This window comes from Grammomys surdaster, unplaced genomic scaffold (genome assembly GCF_004785775.1).
Source record: "Grammomys surdaster isolate TR1022 unplaced genomic scaffold, NIH_TR_1.0 186, whole genome shotgun sequence".
Lineage (NCBI taxonomy): Eukaryota > Metazoa > Chordata > Mammalia > Rodentia > Muridae > Grammomys > Grammomys surdaster.
In genome coordinates, this window is record NW_021604631.1 from 1,726,817 (window position 1) to 1,743,301 (window position 16,485).

At 43.2% G+C, this 16,485-nt stretch overlaps 1 protein-coding gene across 2 annotated transcripts; it reads left to right on the plus strand.

Moving 5' to 3' along the window:
* Positions 1-50: 50 nt before the first annotated feature.
* On the plus strand, positions 51-15,995 carry LOC114622036 (aldose reductase-related protein 2). 2 transcript variants are annotated; one of them, XM_028768393.1, is made up of 11 exons: positions 51-388; positions 3,131-3,222; positions 5,366-5,533; positions 6,598-6,714; positions 7,266-7,343; positions 9,575-9,697; positions 9,963-10,069; positions 10,848-10,929; positions 11,620-11,703; positions 12,269-12,351; positions 15,671-15,995. In XM_028768393.1, exons 2-11 carry the CDS (start codon positions 3,157-3,159, stop codon positions 15,711-15,713), a joined length of 951 nt encoding a protein of 316 aa, XP_028624226.1. In that variant the 5' UTR covers positions 51-388; positions 3,131-3,156; the 3' UTR covers positions 15,714-15,995. The 2 variants fall into 2 exon arrangements, with proteins under 2 accessions (XP_028624226.1, XP_028624225.1); XM_028768392.1 differs by having other exon boundaries at positions 51-226.
* Positions 15,996-16,485: the final 490 nt, after the last annotated feature.

Below are 16,485 nucleotides of genomic sequence, written 5' to 3' on the forward strand. Positions count from 1 at the left end.
CTCCCAGTGAGTAAGTTCCTGTTTACATTAACTAGCATTTCAACCTTCAGCTCTGGTTAAATTGCTGATTCATGGTGAGACCACAGAAAAATCAACATGGAAGAGATTCCCTTCCAGAAAGACATGGATAAGCAAACTGTGGTATCTGTGACAACGGAATAGTAATCTTGGGAAAACAGAAATGAGATGGCAAACCACTGGGGCAGAGGTCCCCAAAGAGTACACGGTTGGTTATGCTATGGGGTGGCAATCTGGAAAGGCTTAAAATATTTATTTGATTTGTAATTATGTGTGATTGTGCGGATATGCGTATAAGAGCAAGGATGCCTAAGGGACCAGAAGAGCATCTTGGATCCCCTGGTTGGATCCCCTGGAACTGAAGTTACAGGTAATTAGGAATTGTCTACTCTGGTTACCTGACAATTTTTATTTTTTTTTTAAGATTTATTTATTCATTTATGTGAGTACACTGTCACTCTCTTCAGAAGAGGGCATTGGTTCCCATTACAGATGGTTGTGAGCTACCATGTGCTTGCTAGGAATTGAACTCAGGACGTTTCAAAGAGCAGTCAGTGCTCTTAACCGCTGAACCATCTCTCCAGCCAGGGGAACATACTAGAAATGAAGAAGGCAGAAACCAGAAGCTTCTGCAATCCACACCTGTAATGCCAATGCTCAGATGGCAGAGTTGGGAGGATCAAGAATTCAAAGTCGCCGGACGGTGGTGGCGCACGCCTTTAATCCCAGCACTTGAAAGGCAGAGACAGGCAGATTTCTGAGTTCGAGGACAGCCTGGTCTACAGAGTGAGTTCCAGGACAGCCAGGGCTACACAGAGAAACCCTGTCTCAAAAAAAAAAAAAAAAAAAAAGAATTCAAAGTCAACCTCAGCTACGTAGTGATAGATTATCTAGATTATCTCCCTTGATGAAATAGAAACCAATTGGAGCCAAATTTAAAAGTAGATAAAGTCAAGTTTATTGGAAGCAGGTCTCAGGCAGGTTCACTGATCTCACAGGAGGAGGCTAGGGAAGGGAAGTCTCCCTGGAGACTAAGAGACTGAAAAGCAGAAGGCTGAGAAAGAAAGTACTCACAGAGAAAGAGAGAGAAGGAGAGAGAGAGAGAGAGATGGAGGGAGAAAGAACCCGGGGGGGGGGGGGGGTGCTGGGTATGCCAGCCATGCCCTTGAACAGGTAGGGACTGAGGGATGCTGGGAGAACCTGGAGGCCAGCTCTTCGAGTCAGATGCGGCTCTATCCTTCCTAAACTGTCCACATCCCCAACAAATCCTTAGATGCAGAGCCTCTACCTTGGTCCAGTCTCTCTTGAGTATGTTAAGTTGTACACACACTGCAACTTTAACAATGCTGACTATAAATACTTCTGGTCAGGCTGTGTCCCCTTTCAGTCAGCTTCCCTAGACATTTCAACTCCTCTCTCTGTGCTGTTCCAGAGATACACTGAAGGTGCCTTAGGCACACACCTGGCTACCTGCCTCTGTCGCTGGACATCAGTGGGTGAGGGCTTCTATCCTGGGCTTGATATTTCTGTCCTAAGCTCACCTTGGGAAAGCAGTGTTCCTACGATCTGATACTTTTCATGTAGGCTAGGTATTCCAGTTACACCCCAATATTATTGGATAATTATTTAATTGGAAATATGATAATTTTTATTCTCTTGCAACTCCCGCAAAATCTTTTGTTTACTCTGATTTTTCTGTTTCTTCTTTATAGAAGGCATATATTAGTTTTATAATACCAATAAAGTGAAAGTCAAGAACATTTATACATGATTCCTGAAGAATTATAAACATGGAGGTGAGAATGTATTATTCTATAAATGACAGAAATTTCCATTTAGGAAAAAAAATCAATTTGGACCTATACCTTGCATGATAAATTGAAATAAAATATACTCTTCCTTGTAAAGATCTATCCCAAGGACACGAGGCCCAATGCCTCACTGCAATGATATACCTTGAAATATTATTTATACATCATAGAAACCAGCTGGAAATCAAGTAGACACCTAAGAATAGTGGAAATGGCAGAATAAATGATCATAAAATAGAATACAATATTAAAATGTTTGGCATAAGGGCAATTTTGAAATGGCTCACTATAAACGTGTAGAAAAGCTTGCCTTGTGGTGTCAGCATTGAAAATGTGAGTACGGTGTGTAAAAACTGACATGCAGAGAAGAGCTGAGGAAACTGCACTGGACAATAGCATCCCGAGTGACAGAAAAAAGATGCTCACGTTCTCGTCTTAGAGCTGCCTTTCTTTTTCACGCTGTCCTTAGTGAAACAGAATATAATCACAAAAGTCTGGTTTTTAAATGTAAGCACAAAAAAAAAATAGTAAAAGCTGACTCTAATTTTACAGTTAGACAACTCGTCAAATTTCAAATTCAGAGAGAGGGGAGGGGAAGAATATTATCAAGGAAAGGATCCCGTCTTAATGGTTAACAGGGGAAATTTGTTCTTCACAATCTTTCAGTGATTAGACGAGTAAAACTTAACAAACAAACAAAAAGAGGGTTACAAACAGACACTTCCAGAACACCATAGTCTTTGCTCAAAATCTCCCCTCCCTTCCCCTCCTTTCCTCTCCCCTCCACTCTCTCTCTGTCTCTCTCTTCTGCAACAACATCTGCCCAACTGTCATTTAATTTCAGACTAGCGCCCTTCTGTCATTGATCTTTTGTGATCAACAACAGTTACCTCAAAATAATCTACGTAGCCTCCTCGTTTTGCCGCTGAAAACTTGTACTTGCTTCAAACAACCTCGTGGAATACCTACAGGCTTGTCTGCTCTCCACACAATGTGGTAACCCAAACCCATCTAGCGGTATAGCTCAGAGGGAGCTTTCACTCCATGTTCCTAAGGCTCATAAGCCTCTAAGTAGCTCTCCAAAGTAATTCATATCTTGCATCAGGGAGATTTCCCTCTGGCTGATGACTAATCTTCACTCACACTCTTAAAAGACTGGGATGAACTTCCGGTTCAGTGCGGGGGGTGGGGTGGGGGGGGGGGGGGGGGCAGGGGTATGGGTGGGACTGTTTGCTCACGCAGAAAGAGCCTGCCTGTTTCTTCATTCAGGATATAAAACCTCCATCCTCCTCTTTAACCAGGACACAGAAAGATTTCGGCAGCAACCATGGCCACCTTCGTGGAGCTCAGTACCAAAGCCAAGATGCCCATTGTGGGTCTGGGTACCTGGAAGGTGAGTGCGAAGTCTTGGGACATCAGCTGCCTCTCAGCAGGTCTTGGCGTTTCCTCTTCCTTCTATGGCATTCACTGGGAGTTTGAAACCCTTGAGCCAGAACCCAAGTTGTTTTTGACTTTTCTGCTGTTTCAGACCTCAAAGCTCTGTCAGACTTTCCCTAGCAGTGCCTTTCCTGACAAGTGTCAGGTTTCAAGCTTTCAAGTTAAACTCTTAGCAAGCTTTCTTCTGAACTTATGAGACACTTAACATTTTATAAGTTTTGGCTGGTTTGATCTTTTTTTCTGGCTGAGTAATTCAGAGGCAGGACACCAAAAGCTCCAAATGACCTACCTCCGTTGCCCGTGGGAGAAAGACTGGAATCCTGGAATCCTGGGGGAAAAGGTGGAGTCTCAGACCCCAGCACAGACTACTGGTACCTGCACTTTACCAAGACACTACTCCATTTTCTGAGCTCAGCAAACTAAGCAGGAAGACCACGGAGCCTGGGCTCAGAGCCTGCCTGGCAGTGTGCTCCCCTGGAAGAATGCCCCAAGGTCCATCGCGCTTTCTGGTGAAGCAGATTTCCCAGCTTCTGTTGAGAGACAAGTCTAACATTGTCCCATCTCCTAACTCTGCCCTTGGGTTTATTTCCCTTGGTGATAACATGACACTGGTCAACTTGTTTCCAGGAGCTCTCTCAATTTGGTTTCTGGACACTGGGAGTTACACTTGAGTTTAGGCTGCCCTAGAACTCACTCTGTAGCTTGGGTTGGCCTAGAACTTGCAATCCTCCTGCCTCAGCGGCTAGAGGTTATCACAAGTGTGAGCCACCTCCAGGAGCTGTTTTTGGAGTTTTAGTCTCTTGTCTGGGGTTTCTAAGAGCCTCTGTCTCTTGTTCTTTGCACTGTCTTTTTCTTTTGCTCATGGGACAGAGGTGGAACCCCTCTTTGTTTCAGCACTGGGTTTAAAATCTTATTTGAATTTGCTCCAAATTAGCAGTTTCACTTTTTACCAAGCTGACAAACTAGCTTACCAGAAGTAACTCTCAGAAACTCAAAATTAGACAGAAAGTTTGACAAGGGAGTTGTTCTCAAGATAAGGAGGTGGTAATTAGCCCGGGAGAGTCTGCTCTTATCTGTAGAAATGCTGGGGAAGGTCCAGGTACTTCTGAACCCGCTGGAGGCCACTCCTTGTCTCAGGGAAGCTATCAACTCTCTGGTGCTTTCCTTTTCTATTTTTTAAAAATTTATTTATTTATTTTATGTATATGAGTACACTGTAGCTGTCTTCAGACACATCAGAAGAAGGCATCAGATCCCATTACAGATGGTTGTGAACCACCATGTGGTTGCTGGAAATTGAACTCAGGACCTCTGGAATAGCAGACAGTGCTCTTAACCTCTGAGCCATCTCTCCAGCCCCCATCTCTGGTGCTTTTCTATTTTTTTGCATTTATGTTTATTTTGGGGACTACTATGTGCCCCAAGCTAGCCTCAAACTCACAGTCCTCCTGTTTCCCAAATACTGAGTTTATACACATGGGCCACCATACCAAGTGGTTTAGCTTTCTCCTTTTTAAAAAAAGTTGGTTGTATTTCATTCGTGAGTAGAGATGTCTAAACTGCTGTGTGGTCCAGTCTGGATTTACCGTGCGACAACCATTCTCCACGGTCTTATCATGGTCTGGGACTGAAATTCCTCTAGTTCGCTGCAGAGTTGAGTCTGGCTTTCAGCAACTTGCAGTGGGAGGCATCTGTTATCCCAGAAACAAGAGCTCCTTTAAGACTAGGTACATTAGTCATTCCCTTCCCCACATCCTGCCTTTCTGTGTTTATAACCCCTTTGTGAGTGAATTACGATTTGAGAAAAAATAAATTTTGTATATATATATATATATATATATATATATATATATATAAAAGACCAGGTACTCACATCTCATCTGGTGTGAGATTAGATGGAAACTGACTTCCAGCTCTGATAGAACACGAGATGGGTGAACATTAAAGTTCACTTTTTCTTCTCCTTTGAAAAGTTTTTCTTCCCCATTGGACCCCCTACCCCCAGTAATGCAGTGGTTTGGTGGAACTGGGCTGTGTGGAACCTGCTGAGGAAGGTTTTGGTATAAGAGCATCCAGTGGTCTTTTCTGTTGTCTTTCAGTCTCCCCCAAACCAAGTCAAGGAAGCTGTGAAGGCGGCCATTGATGCTGGGTATCGCCACATAGACTGTGCCTATGCGTATCAGAATGAGAATGAGGTGGGAGAGGCCATCCAGGAGAAGATCAAAGAGAAGGCTGTGAGGCGGGAGGATCTCTTCATCGTCAGCAAGGTACAATGGTTCACTTGGTGGATAAAACTTCAAGGCAGGTATAATCTGGTCCATACCCAGAGCCTTCTCCGGTTTTTCCTAACCTCCTTCCTTGCTTTTGCTATATCTGTGGGTGTGAATATCCATGCTCCAAGCCAGTACTGATGAGATTCTGCTGCAGGTATATTCTCCTGTGTTAGTTGTCCCATAACAAGGATGGCTCCTTTGAGATTTGAGTACTCTTGACTTTCATGCTTTCTGTCAGGGAGATCCTTCTGCCCGCTGAGATGCTAGAGTTGCCCTTAAGGGTGGGTCTTGGGGCAGGAGAGAAGGCTTAGAGGTTAAGAGTACCTCCTGCTCTTGCAGAAGACCATAATTTGGTTCCTAGCACCAATATCAGGTGGCTCACAACTCCTGTAACTCAAGTTCCAAAGAATCTGACACCCTCTTCTGGCCTCTACAGGAACCCACTCACATAGTGTACATGCATACATTGAAATAATAAATAAATCTTTTTTTTTAAAAAAGAGGATGGGCCCTGAGCCATTACAACTCAGTACTGTGTTCTTAGTGGCTATGTAGAAAGAATATTTTTTTTTATTGATGGATAGGAATATCTTTTTATCCCAGTAAAGGTGAATTATAAAATGCTGTCAAAAAGAGAGGAGAGGGGTGTGTAGAATGAGGTGGTTGACTGACTATCACTAGCTGGTACACTCTACCCACTTGGAAACTGCATCTGGTGCAAGACACAGACTCTGTATAGCATGCCATTTAATTCTTTGTAATTCACCATTAGGGCCTGTTATCTTGGGGATATGGGACTATCCCGCAAATAGTATCAGAATGCTAAGTGATGTAAGAAATACATCGAACGCTACAAGCATGGAAAAACATATCACCCTCAACCCCTTAGGAAATGACCTGACTCACTGAGCCTTGCATATCAGATCATGTATATTAATTACCTAGTTTGGTTAAATATAAATAGTCTGTCCTAAGGCTAGATCAGACTGTAAATCTCTGAGCGGGGTGCGTGAATGTAGTGTGACTCTTCCTAATCCCCCTGCTGTCTTACCCTGCAGTTGTGGCCCACCTGCTTTGAGAAAAAACAGCTAAAGGAAGCCTTTCAGAAGACACTCACAGACCTGAAGCTGGACTATTTGGACCTCTATCTTGTTCACTGGCCGCAGGGTTTTCAGGTTTGAGCTGTTCTTTGTGCTTATCTGTAGCTGCTGACACAGAGCTGTGGTAATGGGGGCATGACTCTCTCAACTTCCCGCTGATTCCGAGTCCAGTGATGCCCTCTCAAGAGATATCTTGGGATGGTCTTGGGTATTGTATTCCAGGGTCCAGCTGCCCTGCTAATCAAAGGGTGCCTAGGGAGTGGCTGAACCAAGTATGAAGATTCAAGTATCAGATCCTTGCCTAGTGGTCTTGAAATTAAAATTTCCTCCAGGTTTATGTGGATTTGGATAATGCTGCATTGGTTTCCAAGGTGATGGAAATTCCTGATCATGTCTAGGACATATAATAGGAGATTTGGAAACTGGTCCAGCAGTTTCTGTAATTTAGGATTTACCTAACCATTGTAGGTTGGGATAGAGATGCAGTTGAAACTTGATGTCTGCCAGTGTGTCCCCCAGAGCCTGACCAGGCACTAAGCAGGTGTGAGTGTTGGGTGTTTCACTGTCCTGGATCTTTGTTTCATAGAACCAGGTGCAACCAGTGGGCGTTTGTTTTGTATTTACAGCCCGGAAAGGAGTTATTCCCTAAAGATGATCAAGGCAATATCCTCACCAGTAAAACAACGTTTTTGGAAGCCTGGGAGGTAGGTTGCAGCTTCTACTGTGCTATCGAGACTTCCATTGTGGTATGAATAGGCCCACAAGCCTTGTGTGTAATTCTGTCTCTGCTTTTCTCTAGTTCTTCTAACTCCTTCCCCACTATGTTAGGATTTAGGGGTTCATCTAGACTCATCTACTCTTTTTTTTTTTTTTTCTGAGACTGTCTCACAGTGTATCCCTGACTAGCCTGGAGGTCACAGAGATCCATCAGACTCTGCTGCCAGGTGCTGAGATTAAAATCATCTGTTTTTGAGGTGACGATTAGGACCTCAACTGAGACAGAAAATATAGTGTTCCTCAGTTTGTGGTCAACATACACTAGTTTGAAACTAAGGATGGGAGCTTAGTACAGGGGTGTTGCCTTGATTTGCACATGTTAGCTGAGTAGCCTATGGAAAATAGTAATAATAATGACATTATTATTATTATTCAGTTTGGGTTTTCAAGACAGGGTTTCTCTGCAGCCCTGGTGTCCTAGAACTTAGAACTCAGAGATCTACCTTCCTTTGCCTTCCAGTGCTTAAAGGCATGCACCACCACACCCAGCTGGCCTAGGGAAAAATTTTAACTCTTTCAAGCCATTTTCCTCTTACATATGGGCTGCTGGGAAGTCTCAGTGGTACAGTGCTCAACAGCCCTACCTAGCAAGGTCCTTCCTCACACACTCTGGTGCCTCTCAACCTTGTACACTGAAGCCACTCGGGCAATTTGAGCATCCTAATGCTGCATCCCAGAGGAAGTCCATAAGAAGCTCGGGGAGTGGGCCTGAACCTCGCCCCAACACTTTTTAATTTTTCTTGTTCTCCCCCTCCCTCCCTCCCCCCTCCCTTCTCTCTCTCTTTCTCTCTCTCTCTCTTTCTCTCTCTTTCTTTCTTTCTTTAAGGTCTTACTACATAGCCCCGGCTGGTCTGAAATTCACTATACAGACCAGACTAGCCTGGAATTTAGAGTGATACATTGCCTCTGCCTTCTGCCTGCTGGGATTAAGGGTGTGTACCACCACACCCAGCAACATCTAAACAAAAAAATGTTAGCTTTCAGAGGGTTCCCAGTTGTCCAAAGGCTGAGAGAAACAGTAAACTATGGCCTGAACATGCTCGGTGGTCTCCACTGTTAGTCCTTGCTTCTGAACACCTACTGCCATCTCTGCTGCTGGTGCTTGCTTCTGCCGTCCTTTCCATCCTATTCATGATTTCCCTCATTGACATTAGTTTTTATCAGGCCCAGTTTAAACTCTTGCTTATACTCTCATCCTGAGACCCTTGTGTATTCCTTACTTTCCATATTGATGTGCACGGTCATGCCAACTGTCAGTGAGCCCGAGCAGCCTCCCTGTGAAGGCTCGCGGCTCACTGAAAGAAGCACACTGTATATGTCTATATTCTGCAAACTCCTAGGCAGGAACCTATCATACATGAGTTACAAATACATGTTGAATCTGTGGCTACCACTATCAGGTATGTTATCTTTTGACAAATTTTAAGTTGCTCATTCTGGGCAAAAAATTATCTTAAAAAGTACCTTTTCTCAGAGTTAATGCACAGTCATGGTTGTGGCAAGTGGTCCATTGGCCAGACGAGAGTGGGGTTAAAAATCAAGTAGGATGTTGGTTATATAACCTATAATTCAGGTGCAGGAGGTAGAAGCAGGAGGATCATAAGTTTGAGGCTGGCCTGGGCTTCAGAAGAAGTTCAAAGCTAATCTGGATAATTAGAGAGACCATATCTCAAAATTTTAAGATGCAAAAAAAAAGGGGGGGGCTAGAAATGTAGCTCAACAATAGAGTGCCTGAATGGTCCTAGCATCAGTCTGTACTCAAAATCTCTATCCATCCATCCATCCATCCATCTGTCTATTCATCTATTCATCTATCCATCTATCCATCTATCTATCTCTTTCTCTCTTACACATGCACACACATACACACACACACACACACACAGAGAGAGAGAGAGAGAGAGAGAGAGAGAGAGAGAGAGAGAGAGAGAGAGAGATATTTGGGGAAGAAAGATAGAGGTTGAGAGCAGAACTCATACATTCCTAGGAGCATCTGCCCCTTGATGAGCATCTACTGTCTGGACTGGTGCTTCTTTCTTGTGTTGCAGCTTACCTAAAACTTAGAAGGTTGTGTAGCCATTTCTCTTACCTCAGGACAAAACCAAGCCAGTATCCCTATATCCTACAGCCATCTAAACAGTGTTCCTCCCCGTGACAGGGCATGGAGGAACTGGTGGACCAGGGGCTGGTGAAAGCTCTGGGCGTCTCCAACTTCAATCACTTCCAGATTGAAAGACTCCTGAACAAGCCTGGACTAAAGCATAAGCCAGTGACCAACCAGGTAAGTTCTGTTTGGTGCAGGGTCCTGCTCCGTGCCTGCTTCAGCACTGGGAGGCAAGTTCAAGACTGTCTGCAGAGTCTCATCTCTGAGGTCTGTGTTCAGGATGCTTAGGGAGGTGGGAGGCAGGTCTCTGGGTCTGGTTTGTAGCACATCTATCAGTGGGTTGTGTTTGGCCTTTGTGTTGGTCCTTTCTTGTGCCTGGAGTTCCCACTGAGCCACTCAAGAAGGCTTGCTTCCCTAGTGATGGAGATGTTTTCTCTTGTAGGTCGAGTGTCACCCTTACCTGACCCAGGAGAAACTGATCCAGTACTGTCACTCCAAGGGCATCACTGTCACGGCCTACAGTCCCCTGGGCTCCCCAGACAGACCTCAGTAAGGCTTCAGAGTACTGGCCTTTTTTTTTTTCTATCATTCTTAAACTTAGCACTTTGTAATTTGATATGTAATATGTAATTTCCAAGGTACAAGATAAAGTATACCAATAGCAATGTGTTTGGCAACCCAAGAGGGATCGTGAGGTCAGAGTGTTTTGAAAATGATTTTTAAACCCCATTTCTGATGTCCAGTGCTGGGACAGTCTTCTCAAATTGCCAAAGTACTAGATCCTATGCATGAATCCAGGGGAAAGATCCAGTACTGTCACTCCAAGGGCATCATTGTCACGGCCTACAGTCCTCTGGGCTCTCCAGACAGGCCTAGGTGAGGCTTCAGAGTGTGACTCTCTTTTATCAGTCTTAAAATTATTGTTTAAAAACTGGTTAGTATTGGTATAAATTTCTTACGTACCTGGAAAAAAAATGTCTCTATAGCAATATATCTGACACATCCAAATAGGATTGCATGGGCGGTGGGGGGTACGATGGTTTTTTTTTGTTTTTTGTTTTGTTTTGTTTGTTTTAAAGACAGGATACCTTACCTCTTAAGAATGCTTCTACTGTTTAATGCTAGGGTATCCTTTGCAAATTACTGAGACTGCAGAGCATACAGATGGGGATCACAGGAAAGACACAAAGCTTCCAGGAGGATTCCCTGCCAGTTTTGCAGGTGGAGAAGGCTGTGATGCTCGGCCTTGATGTTGTCATGGAAGTGGGTGTCATTGGCTTGTAACAGCCTGGAGGTTTACTCATGCCAACTATCTTTCCATCTTTAGCGCTAAGCCATCGGACCCTTCACTACTTGAGGACCCCAAAATTAAAGAGATTGCTGCCAAGCATAAGAAAACCTCAGCCCAGGTAAAATACTGTGCCTCATTACTTTCAACCCTGCAATCCTTTCTTCGTCTTGTTTTATTCTATGTATTGCCTTCTTTTAATCCCTTGGAGAGGAGGAAATGGGAAATGTAAATCTATTTCCATCTCCAGGAAATACTGCTGATATCAAACAAGGACCACTTCTGTTCATTAGCTTCTTACCAAGTCTTCACCCCTGACTAGAGAAACCAAGGTGTTACTTTCAGTATTACAAGGAGATAAAAAGAGTCAGAGGGAGCCACAAAGACAATCTTTGTCTTAGTTACTTTTCTGTTGCTGTGATAAAACACCATGACCAAAGCAACCTATAGAAGAAAGACTTTTTTTTTTTTTGAGCTTACAGTTACAGAGAGATAGGAGTCTATCGACATCATGGTGGGAATAGTGGCAGCAGGGAGGCAGGCGTGGTGCTGGAACAGCAGCTAAGAGCTCACATCTCAAACCACAAACAGGAAACTGAGGGCACACTGGGAATGACTTCAATCTTGAAACCTTAAGCCTGTCCTCAGTGATGGGCATTCTCGAACAAGGCTACCCCTCCTAAATCTTCCTAAACAGTTCCACTCACTGGGGACCAAGTTTCCAAACGCAGGCACTTGTGGGGCCATTCTCATTTAAACCACCAAAGTCTTCTTTTAGTGAACACATGGATTCTTCACTTTCTGTGCACAGGTTCTGATTCGGTTCCACATCCAGAGGAATGTGGTGGTGATCCCGAAGTCTGTGACACCAGCGCGTATACAGGAGAACATTCAGGTAAGAGCATGACTGATCATCAGATGTGTGTATATGATATGAAGACTTCTGTTAAGCTTTCTTCTCATCCTGTTCCTGGGTTATCCATGTGTCCTCCCCGATTTCTGATCATTTTGTGAACACTTGCCCCAGGAGAGGTGGCCTCAACAGAGCTGAGATAAATCATCAGTGAGCCACTAATGGGCTGAGGGTGGGGCCCAGAGAAGCCCTGTTTGCTTTCCCATGAGCACTTAGATTAAGAGCCATAGATATCCTGCCCAAGTGCAGACTGCCCTGGCCTACATGGCAATCTTTTAGCTGGAGAACAGGCATGGACCAGACTTGAGGAAATGTCCTTCCTGAAGAATCCATGTGTCCCTTGAAGATTAGACACTGCATGGACTGAGATTTTGTCACTACAAGGTCTCTCTCTTTTTTGGAACACTGAATTCTATAAATAATTCAGTCTTAATCTAAAAAATGGTTTGTATGCTGTATGAGCCTATGTGTGCAGAGAGGAATGCCTGTAGCCTCAGGCACCAGCCCTTCCCTTGCTAAGGATGCTTCGGGTCTCTCATCCTTCCAGGTCTTTGACTTCCAGTTGAGTGACAAGGAGATGGCCACTATCCTTAGCTTCAACAGAAACTGGAGGGCCTGCCTGCTGCCTGAGTAAGTGGGGTAGAGTTGTAAGTGAGCTTTCTGGAGTTGTAGAGGATTAGCTGGGAGGGTTGGAAGACATCCAGGATAGCATCATCTTCAAATACTGTTTTTAGGAACTTATGAAAAAGTGAAATTTGAGTCATGGGAAGTCATGACTGCCAATTACCACTAATTCTCTGAAGTTTACCCATAGAGTCATAGTTTTCAGAAAAAAATGTTATGTTCCTTTGCAGAAGACTGGAGTGCTCATCCACTCTCTCACTCACTCACTGGCTTATCTGTAATGTGTTATGTGTACTATGACTAGTTGCTTGGCATATCACACTATACAAATGCCATGTTTCCCACTCCTGTATTCTAGGAATATCTGAAGTATGTACATCAGCCAGTAACAGATGCCATAGGAAAAAAATAGTTAGAACAGTATGAGATGTAGTGTGTCTTGGTAGAACAGAGGCTTTATAGGTGGTGATCCAAGGACAATTTTACTGATAAAACCATGTGGTATTAGGACAACACCTTTCTTGGTGATTACAACAGTGGGTGCAACTGCGCTGAGGTGTAGTGGATTTAGGGCTCTTGAATCAGGAAGCCAGTGAAGCTGCAGCCAATGAGGAGTAAGGGCTATTGGGGGAAGAAATGAATTTTGAGACAGCTTTAAAGCGAAGGGCATCCAGGTGGTATAAACTGTGGGGAGGACTTTGATTTTTAAAATGGAAGGAGCTTAGAAGCCGGGAGAGAGTGTGAGCAGAGCCTGGCATGATCTGACATGTCCTAAAAGTTTCACAGTGACTTCTGCTTGAGAGACCACAGGGAGCCTACCTTAGCAATCCAGGGAAGAAAGGACAATGATTGTACCTGGCTTCCAATAGCAAATAGCCAATTGGACTTGCCAAAAGGTTAACAAATATGGGTTTGCCCGGCTGGTTTTGTTTTTTGTATGAATAGCTGGAGAACAGAACCGTCATTTAGAAGTCTAGGATTTGGCTCTAGACATGTTTGTGATGCTTTTTGGTCACCAAACAAGTTAATTTTAGATAGATAGGTAAATGAGTGGAGGTAGTAGATGGGTGTATTCAGAAGTAAACTCGGCTGGCTGCTAATCCAAACGTCAGTCATTCAGCAGCTATGAAGCCTCGGGTGGATCTGTAGCTTTGCCAATTCTCTTTCCTTATCTACAGAGTAGGGATGATAATAACAGTAACAGCACATAGCTATTGAATACAGAGATCCTAGCTCATGGCTTACCTTACCTTGTTTAATACGACAACCACAATACAATAACCAATCTGTCAATTTCAACATGATTTCCCACTTCTCAATAAGGTGGAAGTGTCAGGAACCATAATGGGACAAGCTAGTAACTAGCAGGTGATCATCCTGAAATGTCCTGCTTTGGATTATTATATAATCTGCAACAGGTTCGTTCTTATTAAGCAAGGCTGTAAGGGATTCATTTTAGGAAAGATTCCTGCTATTAATGCTCTTTTCCTATTATTATTAAACATATATAACAATCACCAAGTAATAGCACACCCCTTTGGAGCAGATTTCTGCAGATCATGAAGATGTACTGTCTTGTAGTGATGCTATATAGACAAATAGATGACTTCTTAAGCCTTCATGATGATCCTATAAGAATTCCTAAAATTATATCAATGATTATTAAGCTCTTTTATAGTGGGACTGCTATTAGGTCTCTTCTGATAATCAAAACTGCAATAATAACTCTGCCAGTCTCCAAGTGTCACCAGTCAATTGATCTTAGATAGTAACCAGACTTTCTCCTACTCAGAGCACATTCTAAGAGGTTGTAAAACAATTAACCAAAGGTCATAAAAATGTAACTATTATCTACAATAATAATTTATTATAGGTGCTAGGACAGAAAATAAAATATTGACTGGGCTTATAAAACTTCACTAATAACTTAGTTATGGTTTTAAACCTCCAGTGAACCTGTGGAGCTGACACAGGTGATGAATGTTTAGCCAGGTAATTACTCCTAATGGATATGCATGTAAACATTCTCTGTTATAAACTTCTATTTCAATTTATGATTTGATTTTTTGTGTGAACTTGTAATGAACTTTGTAACATGTGATCATGTATTCTGAAAGATGTATAAGTACTGAGGACAAAGAGATGAGAAAATAGAATAGAATTTTTTCCCTTTCCCCACTTAGGGATTCTTATGCTTTTCCCCTTAGACAGCTTTAATAGGAAACTTTTTACAACTTAGTAATAAACTCTATAACCACTTCACTAAGTGTGCCTTTTTCTTCCTGCAACTTCTGACTACCAGGTTGAAAGTTAGAGCCCCCAAGTTTCTGCTAAGATAGTACAAAGGCTATTTACTTAATCCGTTGCTGTTGGAAGAAGAGGTGCTAATGCCAGAAACTGCAGTTTCTGGCCTCAGAGGATCACAGAAGGCAGTTCAGCTACAGTAGCATAGTAACCTAGACTTAGATAAGTAAACTTTTTATTATACAGCACCCCTAATATCTTGTAAGACAAAGTCTTATTACCCCTCTGCTAACGCTCTCCCCCTTCCTCTGCCTCAAGAAGAAGTGACAAGAACCCTCCATGCCTGGGCTGCCCCCCACCCCCCCGCATGGAATGAACTCAAACAGCATTCGTGAGACCCTGGGAAGTATGCCAGGTCTCTAATGATGCATCCTCATGACCTTATTCTGATGACCTGGCTACTGCGTACTTCCCTACCCTCTTTTCAAATGCTGTGCTCGTCAATTAAAGGGGAAGATCGTGGTGTGGGGGTGAGGAAAGCCTGAATAAGCACACAGAAAGTATATTCTTATGAATATCCTATCTGTACACCTAGGCTGGGGAAGTGGCTCAGCTGAGAGAGTTCTTGTCTGGTTATTTGTGAAACCTTGAGTTGGATCCCCATAGTCCACAAAGACAGGCCTCTTTCAAATCCATGGCCTCTTTTTCATTCATTGTTGTTACATATGCATACCTTTATGTATATACATCTATACTCCTAAGAGATCAAGGAGGGGTATATGGCAGATTTTGAAGGGAGGAGAAGGAGTGATGTCATTATATTATAATCTGAACACATAAAAGAAATAACAAAATGAATAAGTAAATAAATAAATAAATAAATAAATAAATAAAACTAGGCCCTGTGGCATATGCCTCCAGTCCTCTGGAGGCAGAGGCAGAGGCAGGAGGGTCATAAGTTCAAAGTTGCTCTCCATTACTTAAGTTCAGAGACAGCCTGGGATGCTTGGGACCATCTCTAAAAAAAAAAAAGCATGACGTATTAGGTGGCACTAATGTTTCTTCTATGTTGTGGCTGCAGGACAATAAACATGGAAGAATATCCCTATGACGCAGAATACTGAAGCTGAATCAGTCCCTGAGGCTTCCTCTTTGCCGATGCACACCTCACTCCCAGAGTCCTGTTTAAGCCCAGCCTGCCTGACATCGTGCGGTAGGCAAGGCTGTGTTTAAATCGCCACGCTGACCAGAGACAGACTGTTGCATGCAAATGTGCCTTAGAGAAGCAAATGGGCCTCTCCTTCACTAATTTGATCTGATCAAATGTTTGTCAAAAACTGGGAACTCTGGTAACATTTGAGGGTATAAAGATAAAATAATAAAGAATCGTAATGTTAACAAACATATCCAACACGTTCTGAAGTGATTTTTGAATAAGTGAGCTCACTGGGTCCAACTCTGATCATTCACACTTGGCATGAGAGGAAATCGAGGCATGGTGAAGCCAAGAAGAACTTGCTTGCTTGAGATCTCTTTGCAGAGTGCCTAACCCTAAGTTTCAAAGGAAGTGCTCTGAGGGGGAGCTCAAGGCAATCTGATGCCCACCTCCTCCTCCCAAGTCTTCTTACCTCTTCTGTTACCCTGTGGCTTTCTTGGTCTTTTTTGTTGCTCCCCAACCTTTCCCCTAATTCCCAGTCATGTCAGAGAGTCAGTGCTCATGGAGGAAGAGTCAGAAATCCACAAAGGTCATCTCTGGGAATATTGGGTGGTAAGTGGGGAGTCTGGACAAGAAAAATAATCTATTGTCATTAGCCTGGGACATGTCCCCTTTAAAAAAAAAATCTTGGAAACATTGCAATCATCTAAAAAGGCACAGAAAAGAATATGAAGGACATC